The sequence below is a fragment of the Nycticebus coucang genome, chromosome X, assembly GCF_027406575.1.
Source record: "Nycticebus coucang isolate mNycCou1 chromosome X, mNycCou1.pri, whole genome shotgun sequence".
NCBI classification, from domain to species: Eukaryota; Metazoa; Chordata; class Mammalia; order Primates; family Lorisidae; genus Nycticebus; species Nycticebus coucang.
The window spans coordinates 55,243,547-55,261,477 of NC_069804.1; the positions used below are offsets into that span (position 1 = coordinate 55,243,547).

The 17,931-nt window shown below is 50.2% G+C and overlaps 1 protein-coding gene across 1 annotated transcript in view; it reads right to left on the bottom strand.

Moving 5' to 3' along the window:
* The window catches only part of CACNA1F (calcium voltage-gated channel subunit alpha1 F), a 26,459-nt gene continuing 8,528 nt past the window's right edge, over window positions 1–17,931 (bottom strand). The window contains exons 15-48 of the mRNA XM_053579424.1: window positions 16,954–17,179; window positions 15,851–16,058; window positions 15,641–15,761; window positions 15,451–15,532; window positions 14,203–14,248; window positions 13,967–14,018; window positions 13,250–13,385; window positions 12,992–13,121; window positions 12,483–12,542; window positions 12,243–12,349; window positions 12,068–12,155; window positions 11,536–11,643; window positions 11,313–11,365; window positions 10,209–10,355; window positions 9,210–9,411; window positions 8,952–9,110; window positions 7,747–7,857; window positions 7,456–7,539; window positions 6,360–6,488; window positions 5,949–6,014; window positions 5,592–5,683; window positions 5,003–5,162; window positions 4,633–4,760; window positions 4,272–4,368; window positions 3,983–4,085; window positions 3,629–3,730; window positions 3,345–3,475; window positions 3,070–3,201; window positions 2,639–2,808; window positions 1,607–1,711; window positions 1,365–1,492; window positions 1,148–1,260; window positions 559–756; window positions 1–304 (exon numbers count right to left, since the gene is read on the bottom strand). Coding sequence (XP_053435399.1) covers window positions 74–304; window positions 559–756; window positions 1,148–1,260; window positions 1,365–1,492; window positions 1,607–1,711; window positions 2,639–2,808; window positions 3,070–3,201; window positions 3,345–3,475; window positions 3,629–3,730; window positions 3,983–4,085; window positions 4,272–4,368; window positions 4,633–4,760; window positions 5,003–5,162; window positions 5,592–5,683; window positions 5,949–6,014; window positions 6,360–6,488; window positions 7,456–7,539; window positions 7,747–7,857; window positions 8,952–9,110; window positions 9,210–9,411; window positions 10,209–10,355; window positions 11,313–11,365; window positions 11,536–11,643; window positions 12,068–12,155; window positions 12,243–12,349; window positions 12,483–12,542; window positions 12,992–13,121; window positions 13,250–13,385; window positions 13,967–14,018; window positions 14,203–14,248; window positions 15,451–15,532; window positions 15,641–15,761; window positions 15,851–16,058; window positions 16,954–17,179 — 4,205 coding nt within the window. The 3' untranslated portion in view covers window positions 1–73. The remainder of the gene's footprint in view (window positions 305–558; window positions 757–1,147; window positions 1,261–1,364; window positions 1,493–1,606; window positions 1,712–2,638; window positions 2,809–3,069; window positions 3,202–3,344; window positions 3,476–3,628; window positions 3,731–3,982; window positions 4,086–4,271; window positions 4,369–4,632; window positions 4,761–5,002; window positions 5,163–5,591; window positions 5,684–5,948; window positions 6,015–6,359; window positions 6,489–7,455; window positions 7,540–7,746; window positions 7,858–8,951; window positions 9,111–9,209; window positions 9,412–10,208; window positions 10,356–11,312; window positions 11,366–11,535; window positions 11,644–12,067; window positions 12,156–12,242; window positions 12,350–12,482; window positions 12,543–12,991; window positions 13,122–13,249; window positions 13,386–13,966; window positions 14,019–14,202; window positions 14,249–15,450; window positions 15,533–15,640; window positions 15,762–15,850; window positions 16,059–16,953; window positions 17,180–17,931) is intronic.

Below are 17,931 nucleotides of genomic sequence, written 5' to 3' on the forward strand. Positions count from 1 at the left end.
TGTGGTCCATGCCTCCCTCCCTCTGGGCAGGAGAAAGCAGGGAGTTGATTGAGCAGTGGGAGAGGGGTGAAATTCAGAGGGCATGGATGCAGGCCATCTCGTCTCCTAGGTCCTCCTCATCGAAGTGGGAGAGGATGGACTCCTCATCGCTATACAGTGAGCTGGTCCCCTGTGCCAGAAGGTCACTGGCTGCACTGTCCATCTCATCCAGTGTCAGGCGACATGCATCCGCAATTTCTTGCTTGGCCAGGGCCACAAAGCATGGGTCTTGGGCAAAGAGGCCCAGGCCCTCAGAGATGAGCACCTGGGGGCATAGGTGGGGTTAGTGTTGACCAAAGGCACAGTGGGAACAAAGGGTTCAGTGTGGATAATGATGTGCTCATGAGGGTGTGCAGGAAAGTTGGGGAGTGGGGAGGACAGTGGTGAGTAGAAGTGGCACAGCAAAGGGATATCTATATGTACAACGCAGTCCGGGGACCCCTTCTCCTTCTTGACCCCAGCTCCCACATCCTGCCCTTGACCCCCCACCCTTCTTGCCTATAATCCCTCTGAACTCACAGCCTCCACCAAGCTGTCAGCACTTCCCCTCTTGCCACGGGTGGGATCTGAGTGGGTTCCAGGCACATGCAGACAGGTGAAAGTGCGGAGTGGACCACTGGATTTGCCGAGATATCCCTCCCCTGCTGCACCCTCTTCCACCAACAACAGTGGGGCATATAGGAGCCGACCCCGTTGAGGAGGGGTTGCCCAGGAACCCTGAGCCAGAATAAACATCAGAGGGGCAAGGATTGATCGGTGAGATGTGAGGTTCTAGGACTCACTCCTGTGCCTACCACCTTCCCTTAATATGCATCTGGAGTCAAACTGAAAGGGTGTAAACTAGACTTGAGTTTATGTAAGAGCACAGAAGACCTGGGTTTAAATGTTAACTCTGCCCCTTACTAGCTACATGATCTTGGGTAAATCTCTCTGAGCTTTGGTTTCCTTATCTGTATTCTGGGGATAATAATAGTACCTACCTCACAAGTACAGAGAGAATTGTGTGTTTTCGTTCAGATATGTCCCTTTCTTCTGAAGGGCAGTGTGTTTGAGAATTTTAGCCTAAGCTGTCCCTACTCCTCCAGTTCCTGGTACCCTCCTACCTCACCTGAGCCCTGCTGGACCCTGAGTTTCGTCCACGATGATAGGTGCCTGGGATGGGTAAGTCTTCACAACTGCCCTGGCGCTGTAGACACTGGATGGTGAAGGAGGACTTCTGACCTGCAGATGGGTGAGGTAGTGGGACAAAGAGCAATGCCAGTGTCTCCCAACCTCTCTGTTCTGCTGTCTTATGGGGGAACCTTCAGGCTCATCCTCGCTCTCACCTGCAGGTGTAGGGGGCAGCAGACGGCGGCGTGGTGCGTGGTGTTCTTCTGTGTATCTCTGGGTTCTGTGAGGTGGCAAAAGGACCAGGCGTGGGGGGGTCCCTGCCTGCTCATCTAGGTAGGACAGCCTGTGTGGGAGGGTGGGCCAGGAGTGAACTTGGTCCTGAGCCCAAGAGATGGGGCACCATCAGTCCTCCCCCCTCCAGCTCCTGTGCTCATCCTGTGTGGCATAGCTAGTGTACCGGTCAGGAACTTCTTCCTCATCTTGCTTGTTTTGCCCATTGGTTCCCCTGGGCTCAGAACTTCCTTCTTCTGGGATGGTGAAAATGAGAGCCCCAGAGCCTCTCCTGGGGAAAGTGAGACACATTAGGCAGACCAGATCCCACAGTATGTGGCCCTGGGCCCCTGGCTTCTCATCCCATGCCCCACCTCCAACGAAAACACTGGGCTTTCTGAATTTTTTAATTGGGGAAAAGTCATATAACATGAAATTAACCATTAATCATTTAAAATTGAACATGAGCTTTCTTTTAATAGATTGTCTCGTTAGAAAGACCCAAAGTTAGGAGGCCAAGGCAGGTGGATTTCCCTGAGCTCACAGGTTTGAGACCACCCTGAGTAAGAGAGAGACTTGTCTCTGAAAATAGCTGATCATTGTGGTGGGTGCCTGTAGTCCCAGCTACTTGTGAGGCTGAGGCAAGAGAATCACTTGAGCCCAAGAGTTGGAGGTTGCTGTGAGCTATGATGTCATGGCAATCTATGGAGGGTGACAAAGTGAGACTCTGTCTCAAAAAAAAAGACCCAAAGTTTCAAAAAAATAAAAGTGAGCCTGTTGGAGAGACAGCCTCAACACAAGAACAGGGCATGTGTGCATGGGGAGGGGCCTGTAAAAGCTGAGCACATTTGTGACCTTATTTCATCTTTTCTCTGCGCCTGTGAAGTAAGGACTATTATCATCCCATTCCATTAGGTAAGGAAATTGAGGCACATAGAAACTAAGTGACTAGCCCAAGGCCACTTAGCAAACAGCAGAGTTGGGATTTGAACTTAATCCATCTTAGTCATGCATTATGTGCCTTTTGCATTAACCCTTGGCGTTGCCTATGAATCTCTTATTGCCCTCTATTCCCACTTGACCCCTTGAAATACATCCTTCCTTCCTACATTTCCCCTGGAAGGCCTCTAGGCCCTCCTCCCATGCCTCCTGAATTACCCCCATCTGATGTTAGGTCCCTGCCTTCCCTCACAGTCTTCCCCCAGACACTGGACAGTACCTGTGGGTGTGGGATCCAGCCTGGGACACACTGGGCTGTCTGAGATTGATAGCACCCCCATCATCATCACCGGGCCCAAGGGAGACTGAATCTGGGAGTCTTTCCCCAACAGGCAAAGACACGGAAATCCTGGAGCCCCGGCGAGATGGGGTCTGGGAGTCTGTCACGGCCTGTGGAGAATCACAGGACTGAGTGTTGCATCTGTATTATAGCTAAGTCATTTGGTCATTTAGTGCATCTCCCCTATAGGCCCATGTACTCTCAAGGGGCTGAATCTGGATCTCCTTCTCCTAATAGCTGATGGCAGGTACCAAAACATATTTTTCCAGTGCAGAGGGGCCTTCTTGGGGAGGCAGTACCAAAGTTACTCAGGTTTGAGGGAGTATCTTACAATCAAGAGCTCCTGGGGAGTAAAAACCTGTTGTTCTCACTTTGTTTCTCTCTGATTCCTTCTCATCTTCTTCCTCTTCTCCCTCCCGCCCCTCTTCTTCCTCCTCCTCCGTGTCACAGGTGAGGGCCTGCCGGATCTCAGGACCCAAGTCCTGTAGGCTCCTCAGACCAGCCTGTGGGGTTGGAAAAATGGGGGAAGTAGGGAAACAGGCAACCCTTCCATGCACCTGTTTCCCATGCAGGGGCATAGATGGAGGTCAGTCTCAGCTACATGCTTCCTCACACACCCACCCACACAAGGCTCTACCCTGAAGACCTGAAGGGCAGAGGAGGTGCTTGAGGGGGCCTCATTCCCTAGTAGCCCTTTTTCTTTCCTCCGTCGGAATTTGCGAAAATAGTCCTGGATCAGAAATGTGGCGTAGAATTTGCCCACGGTGACTTCCTCCTCTGGGAGCAAGAGAGAGAAGGCAAATTACACAGGAGGCTACTGCCTTCCCCATCTTCCTACCCACCAGCATCCAGGCCAGCTCTGGATGCCTGGTGGAGAGAAAACACTTGACATTCAGGTCCAGGCTTAGGAATGGGGCGGGAATAGCTCACCGTCTGGAGGGGGGATGACCTCATCTAGCAGCTTCTGCTTCATCCGCTTCCAAATCTTTTTGATGACAACCCGCAGCTCCTGGTTGGCTTGCTCCAAGTTCCCTGTGCCAGAGGAGGATGTGGGGTGTGAGCCAATAGGAAGAACCTTCACAGCTGATCCCTCACCGTTGGAGAGAGCTTCACAAGCTCATACTGCAGTCACACACTGCCCAATTGGACAGGGGGTTAAATAGACCTGGAGAAGCCAAGTCAGCCATTTTGAGGTTCAGACCTAGAAGTGGGACCCATCACTCTATAAACTTGATCATTGTGCCCTACTCCAGGGCCTTCCCACTCCTGATCCCTCTGACACACCTTCTGTCTTGATCTTCAGGGATGTTCGGACCAGGGCAAAAAGAGTGGCGTTGAATGTTACTGTCCCATCTGAGTTGAGGGGCATGTTCATTGCCACAAGTCTCTGTGAATGCCAGAAACATGGAACCCACTCTGGGATAATGCCAGGTATGCAGGCATGAATGCCCAGGGTCAGAAACCTTTGGGGATGTGACCAACTACCCCTTTCCACCCAAGCCAGTCCCTGCCCACACCAGCCATGTGATGGACAGCCCTCTCAGAGGCCTGAGGGGTGGCCAGGTGCACACACCTTGCAGGCCACTCGGTGTGGGCACAGCTTCCCAAATCCCAGGGGGGGCTGGATGCGTCTCAGCAGGGCAACCACATCCAGGTGCTTGATGCGGCCCCTGAGGCAGGTAGAGAGATACCACTGGATACCCTTTCTATCTCTTTCTCAAAGCCCCACAAGCGCATCAATACCTCCCATCACCAACAGCCCAGAGCCGTCTATGGGAGAAATGGAAGGCAGTAGGAGAAGGCAGTAGGAGAGGGCAGAGGACAGGTGCAGGGGAAAACTTGAGACAATATACTGACTGGGTAACAGGATGCAGGGGTCAGAGGTTCTGAGGCTTAGAGGACTGGGATTCCAGGTAAGGGGTTAGAGGGCATACTTGGCCCCAGGGTCATATTCAGACCAGATCCTCTTGAATTCATCAAGGTGATGGGGGCCCAGGATGGACCAGTCTCTGGTTAGATAATCAAAGTTGTCCATGATCACAGCCACAAAGAGATTTATGATCTGTTGGTCAGTGAGCAGGGTGAGGGTTAGAAGAAGGGCAGAACAGTGCTGTGGGGAGTTGGTGGGAGGCTGGGGTAAGCTTATATGGTCACTAAGTGACGATTCTCTGGGTTGATCTGGTCATCAAGCCAGTTCCCTCACCCACTCTGAAGATCTAGGCTGCCCACCTCATTTAGTCATCCCTTATCCCCTCGGAGCCAGCCCCCGTGGCAGTAGTGGTGATTGTGGGAAACAGTCCTCACCAGGAAAGCACAGAGCATGAAGAAGCTGATAAAATAGGCGATGGCAAAATTGCTACCACAGGTAAATTCCTCGCCTGGGCCGAAGTCAGACTCAGGGTCACACCGATTCCCAGGAAGGCTGGCAAGCATTATCTCCTGCCATGCTTCACCAGTGGCACACCTGGGGGGGGGTGACACAGGGGTAGTATTCTAGAGGGAAACCATGAAGTAATGGCAACTGGAGTTGGGGATAGGGTGTGGGAGTGAGGAGGTGACCCACTTCTCACCAGGGGCCTACATCTAGCACAGACAGCAATTCTATATTTTAACAGCTAGTTTGGAAATGTTGAAGATAGTCATGTTTACATTTTACAGATGGGGCACTGAAACCTAAGAAGGGGATGAATGGCTGAGGCCAGAATATTCTAACAGACTCCACAGATCACAGCCAGAAAATATCTCGGGCTAAATGAATCCCCATGTTGTCCTGTTATTTCCATAGCTCAGGCAGTCTGGGGCCCAGAGAGGGTGTATGACATACCCATTTTCACACAAGCATTCATTCCATGGACTGGGGAACAAGGCAGCAGGGGAGAGGGTACGATGTCACCTGAACAGAAGCAGCACAGCCTGCGGAAAGGTCTGGAAATTGTTATTTCGGTTGATCTGTGTGCCGTCCTGAAGAGCCACTTTGCCAAACATCTGTGGGAACACAGAGGTTCAGTGGGGTGAACCATGTCCCTCCACATTCTCACCCATTTCACACCTCCTAATACCTAAGGGATGCTCATGACTCTGACATTATGAGCTGGTCACTGCTGATCCCATTTTGCAGATGTGTCTATTGAGTCAGGGTCATCTGGCTTGTTTCTTTATACACCATCCCTGCTTTGGGAGGACATACCTACTCAATCCCACCTAGCATTGTTGGAGTGCCTAAGGGAGGCACTTTAGGGTCCCCACTTGCCTGCATGCCAATGACTGCATAGATGAAGAATATCATTGCGATGAGAAGAGCCACATAGGGCAAGGCCTATAAGGGTGTGTAGGGAGGATAGATGCTCAGGTCCAGGTAGATAACTATAAGCCCCTGAATGCATTGCTCTCCCTGCTCTGGGCCTGCTGGGAGATGTAATCCATTCTCAAATTGCCCAGGACTATCATGTCTACCAAATGTGGACACAAAATGAAATAGAATAGAGTAAGGTCAGTGAGGCCAGAGGCATGATAGGAACTGAGAGTACAGAAAAGAGAAAAATGGAAATGGAAATTTGAAAATGGGTATGGCATGTTGGGAGATGTAGTTCTGGGGGTACTAAAAGGGCAGGCTGAAAAGTGTGAGGCAAGGTTTGGTCAAACAAATGAAGTGGGGAGTTACCTGGAAGGACTTGATGAATGTCCAGAGCAATGTGCGGATCCCTTCACCCTTACTGAGAAGCTTGACCAGCCGCATGACTCGGAAGAGGCGAAAGAAGGTAATAGAAATGCGAGAGCTGTCCTCAGAGCTCTGGGGTTCAGGGTGTAGTAGGGATACTTAGTTCACATTTTCCCCAACCACCTCCCTGTCTCGTTCCTTGTTCCTCCCATCCCCCAAATCCCTCAGCACTCAGGTCCCTGTGTGGTCAGGGGGCATTTCTAAGGACTCTCGGGAAAAAAGTGAGGGTGGGAAAAGAAGCAGAGAGTCCTTGTAGGCTGAGGCCTACCTCACCAAGGTGGCCACCATTCTGGAGGGAGATACGGCCAAGATAGTGGTGATAGAGGAGATAATGAGATCACAGGCCCAAATGAACAAGGGGAGAAATGGAGCAGATATAGGGGATGATGGTAAAGTCATCATACCAGGGACATCAGATCAAGGAAGAGAGAGGAGAGGGTAACAGAGGTGAAGGAGGAGAGACATTGGGGCCAATGGAGGAAATGATGGAGCCAGTGGAGTCGTGGAGATGATGGAGATGAGAGAACCGACAGAGGAGCCAATGAAGATGCCAGTGATGAAATATGGAGCCAGCAGCATTGTCAGTTGAGGTGATAGAACCATGTAGTACCAATGGAGATGATGGAGTCAACGGTATCGTCAGTGGTGATGATAACCATGAAAGAGCCAGTGTCAGAGATGATGGAGTTGGTGGAGAAAATGGAGCCATTGAAGTAGTTGGAAATGATGGAGCCAAAGCAGGAGTCAGTGGAGATGGTGGAGCCAATGGAGGGGGATGTAGAAATAATGAAAGAGATAACAGAAATAATAGGAGAGGCACTTTAGGAGATGATGGAGCCAGTGGATAGGTTGCAAAAAGGAATGAGAAAGGTGGTAGAGGGGAACTTTGGCTGAGCCCAACAGGGACTCAGAAGAGCTAGAGCTATAATAAGGAGCATTGAGTCTCTGGGAGTGGGGAGGATGTCAGTGGGAGCCCTGGGATAGAGATGGGGGAAAGGGTGTAGGGGGAGAGTGAGTTAGCATAGAGGTCAGTCCTTACATTGACTTCAGTGACAGCAATGTCCACTACGCTGCCCACCACAATCAGAGCGTCAAACGTGTTCCAGGCATCAGCAAAGTAATGCTGCAGGCAGGAGGAAAGCAGTGCTCTGTCATTTCCAAATTAGCAAGCCAGGGTAAAGGGCTGGTAGTGGTAGGGGGCTTTGGAGAGGCAAGGCCTGGCTTGGACCCCACAATGGGCCTGCACCCAGATCCCTCTCATAGCCTAGTCACACGATTCCCTGGTTGCTGCTCCTCTAAGAGCTCTTCAATGTTCTTTGCTGGGGGGCACCTTGGGTTTGAAAGCGATGATTTTGAGCACCATCTCAATAGTGAAGAGGCCAGTGAAGACCATGTTGAGGATGTCCATGGCATAGTTGAAGGGAGCCGTCTGTTCATAATGCTGGGGAGAATGAGAAGGGGACAGAGCCTGAGGCAGAGACTCTCACCCCCAACCAAATACTCCCTGGCTTGGGCTGGGGTGAGTCTGGAGATGTTTTAGCACTATGGGTTGGCCAAATTTCTTGCACTGTCTGCCTCCCATTATGGATACTAGAAAATCCAATTGTTGATTGCTAGCTTTTCTTACAGCTAGGCAAGGCCAGTTCAGATTGAGACATAAACATACATATGCTGCTGCTGGTTGGCAGCTTCTGTGAAAAATATTTTGCTTTCCCATAAAAGGCTCAAATGAGGCGAGGTTTCTGGTGCAAGTCTCTCCTTTTTCCTGCCTTGAATGTGATTTTGATGTCTGGAGCTGTGGCAGCCATCTTGTGACTATGAAGCAACAATCATGGGCATGAAAGTCAACTTGCTAAAAATAGTGAAGCAGAAAGACAGACAGAGCCTGGGTCCCTGATGAGCAATGAGCAAACAGCCTACTTCTGCCTTTTTCATTATGTGGGGTAATTACCATACTTCACTGATTCCCAGGATGCAATCTTTTTACATTTTAGAATCTCTCAAATTGGTGTGGGTTTTATAATCAATGGTAACTCACAATGGCTACTGGCTACTTTTTCCCCATTCTCATATCTCTGAAATTAGGATGCAATTTACAGTTATTAAATTTGAAGAAACGTTAATGGATGGGGCCACACCTACAGGGCATCTTAGAATGGGTACAGGCGAAACTTACTAAATGCAGAATACAAATGCCTACATACAGTAACTAAGAAAATGCCATGAAGGCTACGTTGAACAGTTTGATGAGAATATTTCAGATTGTATATGAAACCAGCACATTGTACCCCTTGATTGCACTAATGTACACAGCTATGATTTAACAATAAAAATAAATTAATTAATTACAAAAAAAATAAAACATACTGTCAAAAAAAAATTTGAAGAAACGTGGCAAATATCTTTATAGCTTAAGTCTCTGTCATTTGAGGGTTTTGTTACTGGCAGCCTTAAAGTGTTCCTAATAGTTCCTAAAAGATCTTGTGGTGAGAAGAGGGTCAGGTGTCTGGTAGGTGTTTGGGGGGGCACTCAGACCTGCATGGCTAGGGCCACGGTGTTGAGCAGGATGAGCAGGAACATGAGATACTCAAAGGCAGCAGAGTTCACAGTGGCCCATACGCGATACTGATGTGGGTTCTTGGGGATGTAGCGACGGAGTGGCTGGGCCTTCAGGGCATACTCCACACACTGGCGCTGTATACCCGTGCAGGGCATGAGTTAGCAGTGGAATCCTGCGGCGGGTGGGAGGGGCATTTGGTGGTCATGGGGAGGGGGTCGGGGATCAGAGTTCACCTGGTTCTTGTCCAGCTCACAGTTTTGGTACTCCTGCTCTCCCTGGGCACGGAAGGTGATGATGACGAAGCCCACAAATATGTTCATCATGAAGAATGCGATGATGATGATGTAGACAATGAAGAACACTGAAATCTCCACGTGGTAATTATAGATGGGGCCCTCATCCTCTGCATTTGCATCGATGGCCTTGTATAGCAACCTGTGGGAGACAGTGGTGGGTGGAGGTAGGGACAAATGAAGGGATATTCCAGTCCTTCTGAGCCCTCCCCCCACTTCACTTATGACAGACACCCTGGAATCTCCTACCTGGCATCCCAAAGACCCCTATATCTCCTGACCTAATCACCTGGGATCTCCATACATACTCTAAGGGCTCCTCACTAGGCCCTCAAAGAGTCCCAAATCTCCTGTCCCATTTCTTCAGAGATCCAGAGACCTTCTTACAGCTCTCCAGAAAATCCCCATCCAGGTCTTCTAAGACTCTGAAATTCCCCGAGTTCCCACAGACCTCCAAATCCCCTTCTCCAACCACCTGGAGACCCACACACAGCTCCCCAGAACACCCCCATAAGTTTCAAAAGGGTCTTTAAATTCCTCGTTCCATCAGCTTGAATCCCCTGCTCAATACCCCTAGAGCTCTTTAACCAGTACCCCCAAGACCTGTGCAGCTCTTTAGAAATCCCTGAGTCCCCCACTCTATCACCTTAGAGATCTTTCTTAGTCCCCCCAAATCCTACTCAGTCCTCTCTGGACTTCCACCTAGTCCCTCAGAGACCTCTACTCAATTCTTGGAGACTGCTCACCCAAGTCCCCAAAGAACCCCCAGCCAGATTCTGGGAACCCCCCTTCCACCAGTCTCCAGAAAACCCTATCCAGTCTTGAGAAGATTTCATCACATGCCCAGGATACAATCCCACCTACTGCCAGGAGATCCTAACCTAACCCCCTCGTGACCCCTGTCAAGTCTCCCACCATCCCTGGAGCCCTGCCACTCACGCAGGCCAGCCTTCAAAGGTGGAGACAGTGAACAGGGCCATCATGGCTGAAAGGACATTGTCAAAGTTGAAATCGCTGTTGACCCAGAGCCGCTCCCGGACCAGGGGTCGTGACACATCTCCATCGGGGTAGATAAGAAAGGAGCCCCTGTGGATGTTGCAAACAGGCTCAGTGGGTGAGGGGAGGTGGGAAGCTGGAGAAAGGGGCCTGGGGGCTCTAGCATGGAGTCAGCAGGGCACAGGGGTGGAGCTATATAGGCTGAGTTCAAATCCTGCCCCTTCAATTCCTGGCTGGGTAACCTGGTATATTTATCCTCTCTGTGCTTTGGTTCTCCCACCCCTATGCAATAAAGATAATAACAGAATCTATTTCCTAGCTTGTCATAAGGATTAAAGAAGTCAGTAAATGAGACTAGTGTCTGGCACATAGTCGGCACCATATTATCATCATCACCATTGCCAGCCAGGAAAAAGTAATACTAATAATAGTCAACATTTATTAGCACTAATTATATGCCAGGTACTGTGCTAGCTTCCATGTAGTGAGTTTACACTGTGCTTGTACATAGCGTGTGTTCCGAGTACTAACTCATTTACTCCTCACAGCAACCTTGTGAGATAGGTAGGCATTATTTATCCCCATTTTTTTTTTTTCGGTTTTTGGCCGGGGCTGGGTTTGAACCCGCCACTTCCGGCATATGGGGCCGGTGCCTTACTCCACAGGCGCCACCCCATCCCCATTTTTCAATGGAATGAAATGGGACACAGTAAGATTAAGAAATGTACCCAAGTCTCATGCAGTGATTTGAGCCAGGAGTGTCTGACTTCATAGCCCATACTTTAAACTACTACATTTTGCAGACTCAGGGTGGAAGCCAGGGACTTGGAGGTGGGCATGGGGATTGCTGGGGTTCTGGAATGGAATGTGGAAAGGGTCTTGGCTAAGGTATTGGGAGGCCTCTGGAGTCTTGTTGAGATCTGAGGGCCTTTGCAGTTCTTGGGAGAGTTCTGGGAGTGTATCTTGGAGCTTTGATGAGATCTAGGGGCTCTACAGCCTTTGGGAGTGGTCCTGAGTTCCATGGAGGTCAGAATCTCAGGCACTCACTTGCATTCTTGTGGGGTGTGTTTGGCCTCATCAGTGCAACTGTAGAATTTCCCCTGTAGGGAGGACATCTGTCAAACAAGTTCACTCTTCATTCCCTCGCCCCCCACCTGGGCTTTCCTCTAGTGCAGTGGTTCTCAACCTGTGGATCGCGACCCACAGGAACTGTATTAAAGGGCCGTGGCATCAGGAAGGTTGAGAACCACTGCTCTAGTGTTTCCCTCACCTTGAAGAGCTGCACACCAATGCAGGCAAACATGAACTGCAGGAGTGTGGTGACAATCATGATGTTCCCGATGGTCCGGATGGCCACAAACACACACTGCACCACGTGCTGTGGGCACCCATGCATATGGCTAATAGACATTTCAGGCCACAGTGGCCACCAAGCAAGGATTCTGGTCATGGATGTGGCTCAGGTACTTGGGCCGGGGACATGTGGTCATGGGTTATGATGTGTGGTTAGGGATGTATGGTCAGTGATATGGATCAGGGATATGTGGGCATCAACTAGGAATAAGGGCTTGCCAGGCAATATGTCAGGGACCTGGATCAGAGAAATGTGGCCCCTGGTAAGGAACATATGGTCACTTCTAAGGAACATGGGTCAGGCCACATGGCCAGTGTTCAGAGACATGTGTTTACACATCAGGTCTGTGTGGTCATGCATCAGAGCAAATGGTCAGTTTCATCAATGATTTTGGCCCCAGAGGCATGGCAGGGCCTGTGTCCTGTGGGTTTGGGAGGGATGGGGTTACCTTGAGTCCCTTGGCCCTATTGATGGCTCGGAGGGGCCGCAGTACTCGGAGTACTCGCAGAATCTTCACCACTGAGATGGCGCTGGAGCTGCGGAGGGTGCAGTCCTCATGTGGTGGCCCGGGTTGGGCTCTGGTTGTGGGAAGAATGGGGTAGATGGGTGGGAGGGTCACTCACTGGATTCCAAAGGAGATTAAGGACACGCTGACCACCAGCAGATCCAACAGATTGAACCAGCTACGGCAGAAGGAGCCACGGTGTAGAAAGGCCCCGAACACTGTCATCTGAGGACAGAAGGGCATCAGGCTAGACTTCAAACCCAGGGACAGTGAGGTGGGGAAGGGATGGGGACCAGAGAGGTGGGCTGCAGGGATGTGCTGAGGCAACTAAGGGTATGGTTGGGGGTCTATTAGTCACCTTTAGTAGAATCTCCACAGTGAAAATGGAGGTGAAGGCATAATCGAAGTAACCCAGAATCTGGGGTGAGAAAGAGGGGACCCACTGAGTCATGACCGAGGGGGATTCTAGGTATATGCATGTGTGTACCTCTCCATGTAAGTTTTGATGTCCTTCCTTTCCTCCCTCCCTCTCTATCTCTCCCCCTCCTCACCATCATCAAGGCTTGGCCATCAGAAAGATTAGGGCTCAAATATGGACTCTTCCTCCATCAAGCTACCCAGCTACATGGACACTCTTGGACTATTTAATCTTTCTGAGCATACCTTCCTCCTCAGTCAGATGCTGGTCTCCTCCTGGCCCTCTGCACACACAGTAAGGGCTGACGTTGCAGTCATTGCCAATGCTGATCCTCCCTCTCTGCCCACCCAGGGCTCTACTCCATGTCTCCACCATGCCCCAGCTTGTGCCATTAGAATGCCCCTGGGAGTATCCACCCCTCAGCTCCTAGCTCCCAGTCAAAGGCTCACGTGGTTTCGGAAGGAGTGGGCCCGGATAGGGTCCTCAGCAGCCAGGGACACACTGCTGAGGATGATGAACACCAGGATAAGATTGGTGAAGATATGATGGTGGATGAGGGTGTGGCAGGCCTTCCTCAGCCTGCGGAGAGGGGTGCCTTAAGTCAGTACCCAGATTGACTGAAGAGAGCCCAAGAGACACAGCTCTAGCTTCCCCATGACCCCCACCTGCACCAGCCCCTCCTGCCCGCTGCTGCCCAGGGCACTCACGGGTTGGTCTGGCTGAGGCAGAAGAAGGCACTGCCCTCAGGGATGGGCATGACCTTCTCCTTGGGTACAACTTCCTGCAGGAGTTCCACTCGCCCTGCACCCCCTTCTTCCTCTTCCTCTTCTTCCTCCTCCATGCCTGGCACCAGCCAAAGGGTAAAAGAGAAAAGTAATTGACAAGATTGATGTAAAGCACCTAGAATAGTGCTTGTCACATGGCAAATTCTTCCCACTTCCCCATTAGAATGTCAGCTACTCAGGAAAGGTATTTTAGTCTTTTTTTGTTTTCATTGCTGTGTCCCTGTCACTTAGAACAGTGCCTGGGACACAGAAGGAGCTTAGTAATTGTGTGTTGAATGAATGTTGTACATACACACTATTTTGTAATAAAGGCTTTGAGAAGTATAGTAAAACAAAACATGTTTCTCATGTTTCTTATCTTTTTTTTGCAGTTTTTGGCCGGGGCTGGGTTTGAACCTGCCACCTTCAGCATATGGGGCCATCGCCCTTCTCTGTTGAGTCACAGGCGCCGCCCTGATGTTTCTTATCTTTAACATCAATATTCCCAAATGTTGCTGGCCATACATTAAGCCTGTTATTTTCCGGATGATCTTGGAAAAGGCTGCTCCCTAGGTAGTTGGGTCTCAGGTGGCAGGAGCTGTCTGCTTGAGTTCTGTCACCCAGGTCCCATACCTTCTCCACCTAACCCTGCCCACTTGCCTGCTGCTTCACTCCTTATACCCTCCTCTTCCTCTGTCTCCCCACCAGGCACCTGGAGACAGGAAGATGGGGATAATCAGTGGTCGGGGAGGCACCAGGGGGTGGACACAGGAGAGGCATAGAAGGGATGCAATAATGAGGGAATGAATGGGCAGAGGATGAAAGTTAAAGACACATGCACAGACAGGTATGGGTAAGAGTGGGAGGTGTGGACAATACCCAGGCTTCTAACTCACCAGCACTCCATTCTCCTGTGGGACATCCTTCTCACTGCTCTTCTCCCTGTGTGAGGACATAGGAGATGACTACTGCAGATTGCAGCAGATGAGCCAGGCAGGTCTGTACAGTCAGAACAGACCTTCTTGGGTCCCAGAGAACCTCTCTGCTTCTACCTTTGCCCTCACAGTCTGTCCTCACAGCAGCTAGAAGGAGCCTGCTCAATCTTGTCTGACATATTCTTCTTTTGCTCACAATTCTCTCATAGCTCTCTAACTCAGAGCAAAAACCACAGCCCTGGCTTGGTGCCTGTAGCTCAGTGAGTAGGGCACTGGTCACATACACTGAGGCTGGCAGGTTCGAGCCCAGCCCAGGCCTGCTAAAAAACAATGACGATTGCAACAACAACAACAACAAAAAATAGCCAGGCATTGTGGTGGGCGCCTGTAGTCCCAGCTACTCAGGAGGCTGAGGCAAGAGAATCGCTTGAGCCCAAGAGTTTGAGGTTGCTGTGAGCTGTGACACCACAGCACTCTACTGAGGGTGACATATTGAGATTCTCTCAAAAAATAAAAACAAAACAAACAAACAAAACAAAACCACAGACCTCACCCTGGCCCAGAACACTCTCAATCTGACTCCCTGAACCCACCTCCATTTTCCCTTACCCCCTACCACTCTCCTTCTCATTCACTCTATTACAGCCTCACTGCTGTTTTTTTTAAAAGTGCCAAGAACATTACCACCTCAGGACCTTTGCACTTGCTGTTCCCCTGCCTTTAATAATCTTCCCTCAGATATTTGCATGGCTCACTCCTTCACTTCATTCACGTCTCTCCAGTCAAATATCTTTTTCTCATAAGAACCTTTCCTTGACTACCCTAACCAAAATAGCAATCTTCATTTCTTGCTATCCTTTCATTCTGCTTTCTTTTCCTTCATTACATATTATTAACATGTACTCAAGTTATATTATATATTAATCTTTTTGTGTTTTGCTTGCCTTCCTCAACTAGAATGTAAGTTCCCTGAAGGCAAGGACTCTGTGAGCCTTGGCCCCTGTTGTCTCCTTAGTGTCTAAATAGGACCTGGCACAAAACAGGTGTTCAATAGAAGCATGTTGAATGAATGAGGACTGGAGGGGTGTATCTGACTGGAGGTGGAGATCACCAGGGTGACGGAGGCATTGCTGGTGGTGTGGGAGGTGAGGGGATTCCCAGTCAGGGATCCCAGAGAGATACTATTCTGGAGATGGAGCCAGACCTCACCTGCCCTTGTCCTTGGCAGTGCCTGCATCTCCACTGGCCAAGTTGTCCACAGCAATGGCAAGAAACACGTTCAACAGGATGTCTGGGATGAGCTTAGGTGGCAAAAGATGGAGAGCCAGCCTGCCTGTGGACCACCTGGGTCCTTCTACCCACCTCCCACCACACTATCATCCAAACTCTCAAGGGATACAGTTGCCACAGATGAAGAGTATGATGAAATAGATGCACACCAGCATCCCTGGGAAGAAGGGGCCACCATAGGCCATGATACCATCATACATGACCACATTCCAGTCTTCGCCCGTCAGGATCTGGGAGTGGGAGTCACCCTGAATCTCTTGGAGCCCCCTCCAACTCCAGGATCCCCTGACCCACCCACCCCAGGGTCTCCAGGCCCCACCTGAAAGACAGTGAGGAGGGCCTGGGGGAAGGTGTCAAAGGTGCTTCGCTTGGTGTGGGTCTGGTCAAAATTGAACTTGCCCCCAAACAGCTGCATGCCAAGCAGGGAGAAGATAATGATAAAGAGGAAGAGAAGAAGCAGCAAAGATGCGATGGATTTCATTGAATTGAGCAGTGATGCCACCAGATTGCTCAGAGATGCCCAGTGTCTGCAGCAGAAATGAGAGGGGCAGGATTGATGCCTTGTCCACTGGAGAGTCAGGATCCAGGGTGGGGCTCCAGCTTGGGATGCAGGGGGGCAGGCAGGCTGGGTTCAAATAGGTTTCGGTGTCAGGGTTAGATGTGATTTTGAAGTTGGGTGAGATGAGAGCAAGAACTGGGGGAAAGTTGAGGGTGAGGTTAGGGTGTTGTTAGGAGTGTAATGGGAGATGAGATCAGGATGGAAGGTGGTAAAACTAGAACAGAGTTTCAGGTGGGACTGGGCTCGGGTTGGGGTGGGGCTCTGATGTATTTGGGTTTGGAGAAGAATCTGGGCACATGATTGGGGCTGGGATGGAAATGGAGCTGCACTTGGAGATAGGGTGATGGTTGGGGTAAGGAATCATGGGGGCTGTGTTTGAGGACAAAGGATGGTGTTATAATTGGCAGTGAGTGATGAGATGGTGCTGAGAGTTGGGGACAAGGTGGTAGATGGGGTTTGGGCTTAGGAATGGTGTTGGGGTTGTAAATGGGCTTGTGGATGACATGTGTTTAGGGGTTGGGGTTACACATGGTGTTGTGGTTGGGGGTTGGGGATGGGGTTTGGGTTGGTGATGAGCATGGAGTTGAGATCAGAGATAGGTTTGGAGGTAATGTTAGAGCAGGAGTGGAGGTTGAGGAAGGGAATGGAAATGTAGTAGACACTCTCTCAAATGGGCTCTTATCTCTATGAAGATAGGAACTTGTGTTTGCTTAGACTCCTGGTGTTTCCCTAGGGCCTGGCATGCAGTAGCCACTCAATGGATGTCTGCTAAATGAATGGTGATGCCAATGAAGTTATCATTGGAGCTGGAGTGGGGGCTGTTGGGCTGTGTATGGGGCCCCAGTCTCCCTCCCTACACATACCTGGTGACTTTAAAAATCCTGAGGAGGCGCACACATCGAAGCACTGAGATACCCAGGGGTTGCATGGCGCCCACCTCCACCAAAGTGGTCTCTAGAATGCCCCCACAGACCACAAAGCAGTCAAAGCGGTTGAAGAAGGAGGAGACATAGGTAGAGGGTCCCAGACCATACAACTTGAGAAGCATCTCTACTGTGAACAGGCAGAGCAACACTTTGTTGGCATACTCTGTTGGGAGAGGAGAGGAGTAAGGGGCTAACTAGTTTCCAAGGTGACATGTGGGAGGTAAAGGCCTTGGGTGATCTGGGGTAGCTGGTATCAGGCCAGGTGCCGGTTGGGGGTGAGGTTAGGGTTAGGGATTGTTTTGCAGGTCACTGTAGGTGAGATTTTGATGGGCGGGCCTGGAGCTTGGACACAGTCAGGTAGGGACTAGAGCCAACGGTTGTGAGTCCAGGAAAACTCTGATTCATGGGTTGAGTTAGATCCTAGGATTGAGTTGGGACTAGGGCTGGTTCGGCCATTGGGACTAGAAGTGCGCTCAGTACTCAGGTTAGGGTTGAGATTATGATGAATAATAAATAGTAAGAGCCATGCACTGTTCTTAGCACTTTTCACTTTAACTCATTTAATCCTCTTAACCACTCCATGAAGTAGATACTACTATCATCTCCACTGTGTAGGTGAGGAGAACTTGTCCAGACAGTGTGGTGTACAGAGCCTGGATTCTGGAGCCAGGCTGCCTGGGTTTTAATTCTGGCTATGCCACTCACTAGCTGAGTTCTGGGATTATTCACTTAACTCTTCAATGCCTTGGTACTCAGTGCTCTGTGCATTAGTATGTAATTCACACAAGGCTGTGGTGAAGAGATTGAGAAAGTGCTGAGAACAGAGCTTGATGCACACAGCAGGTGCTACATAAGTGTGAACTAAAAAGTGGGATGGGACAGGCTAAGGGTTTTGCATTGATATAGGTGGGCAGT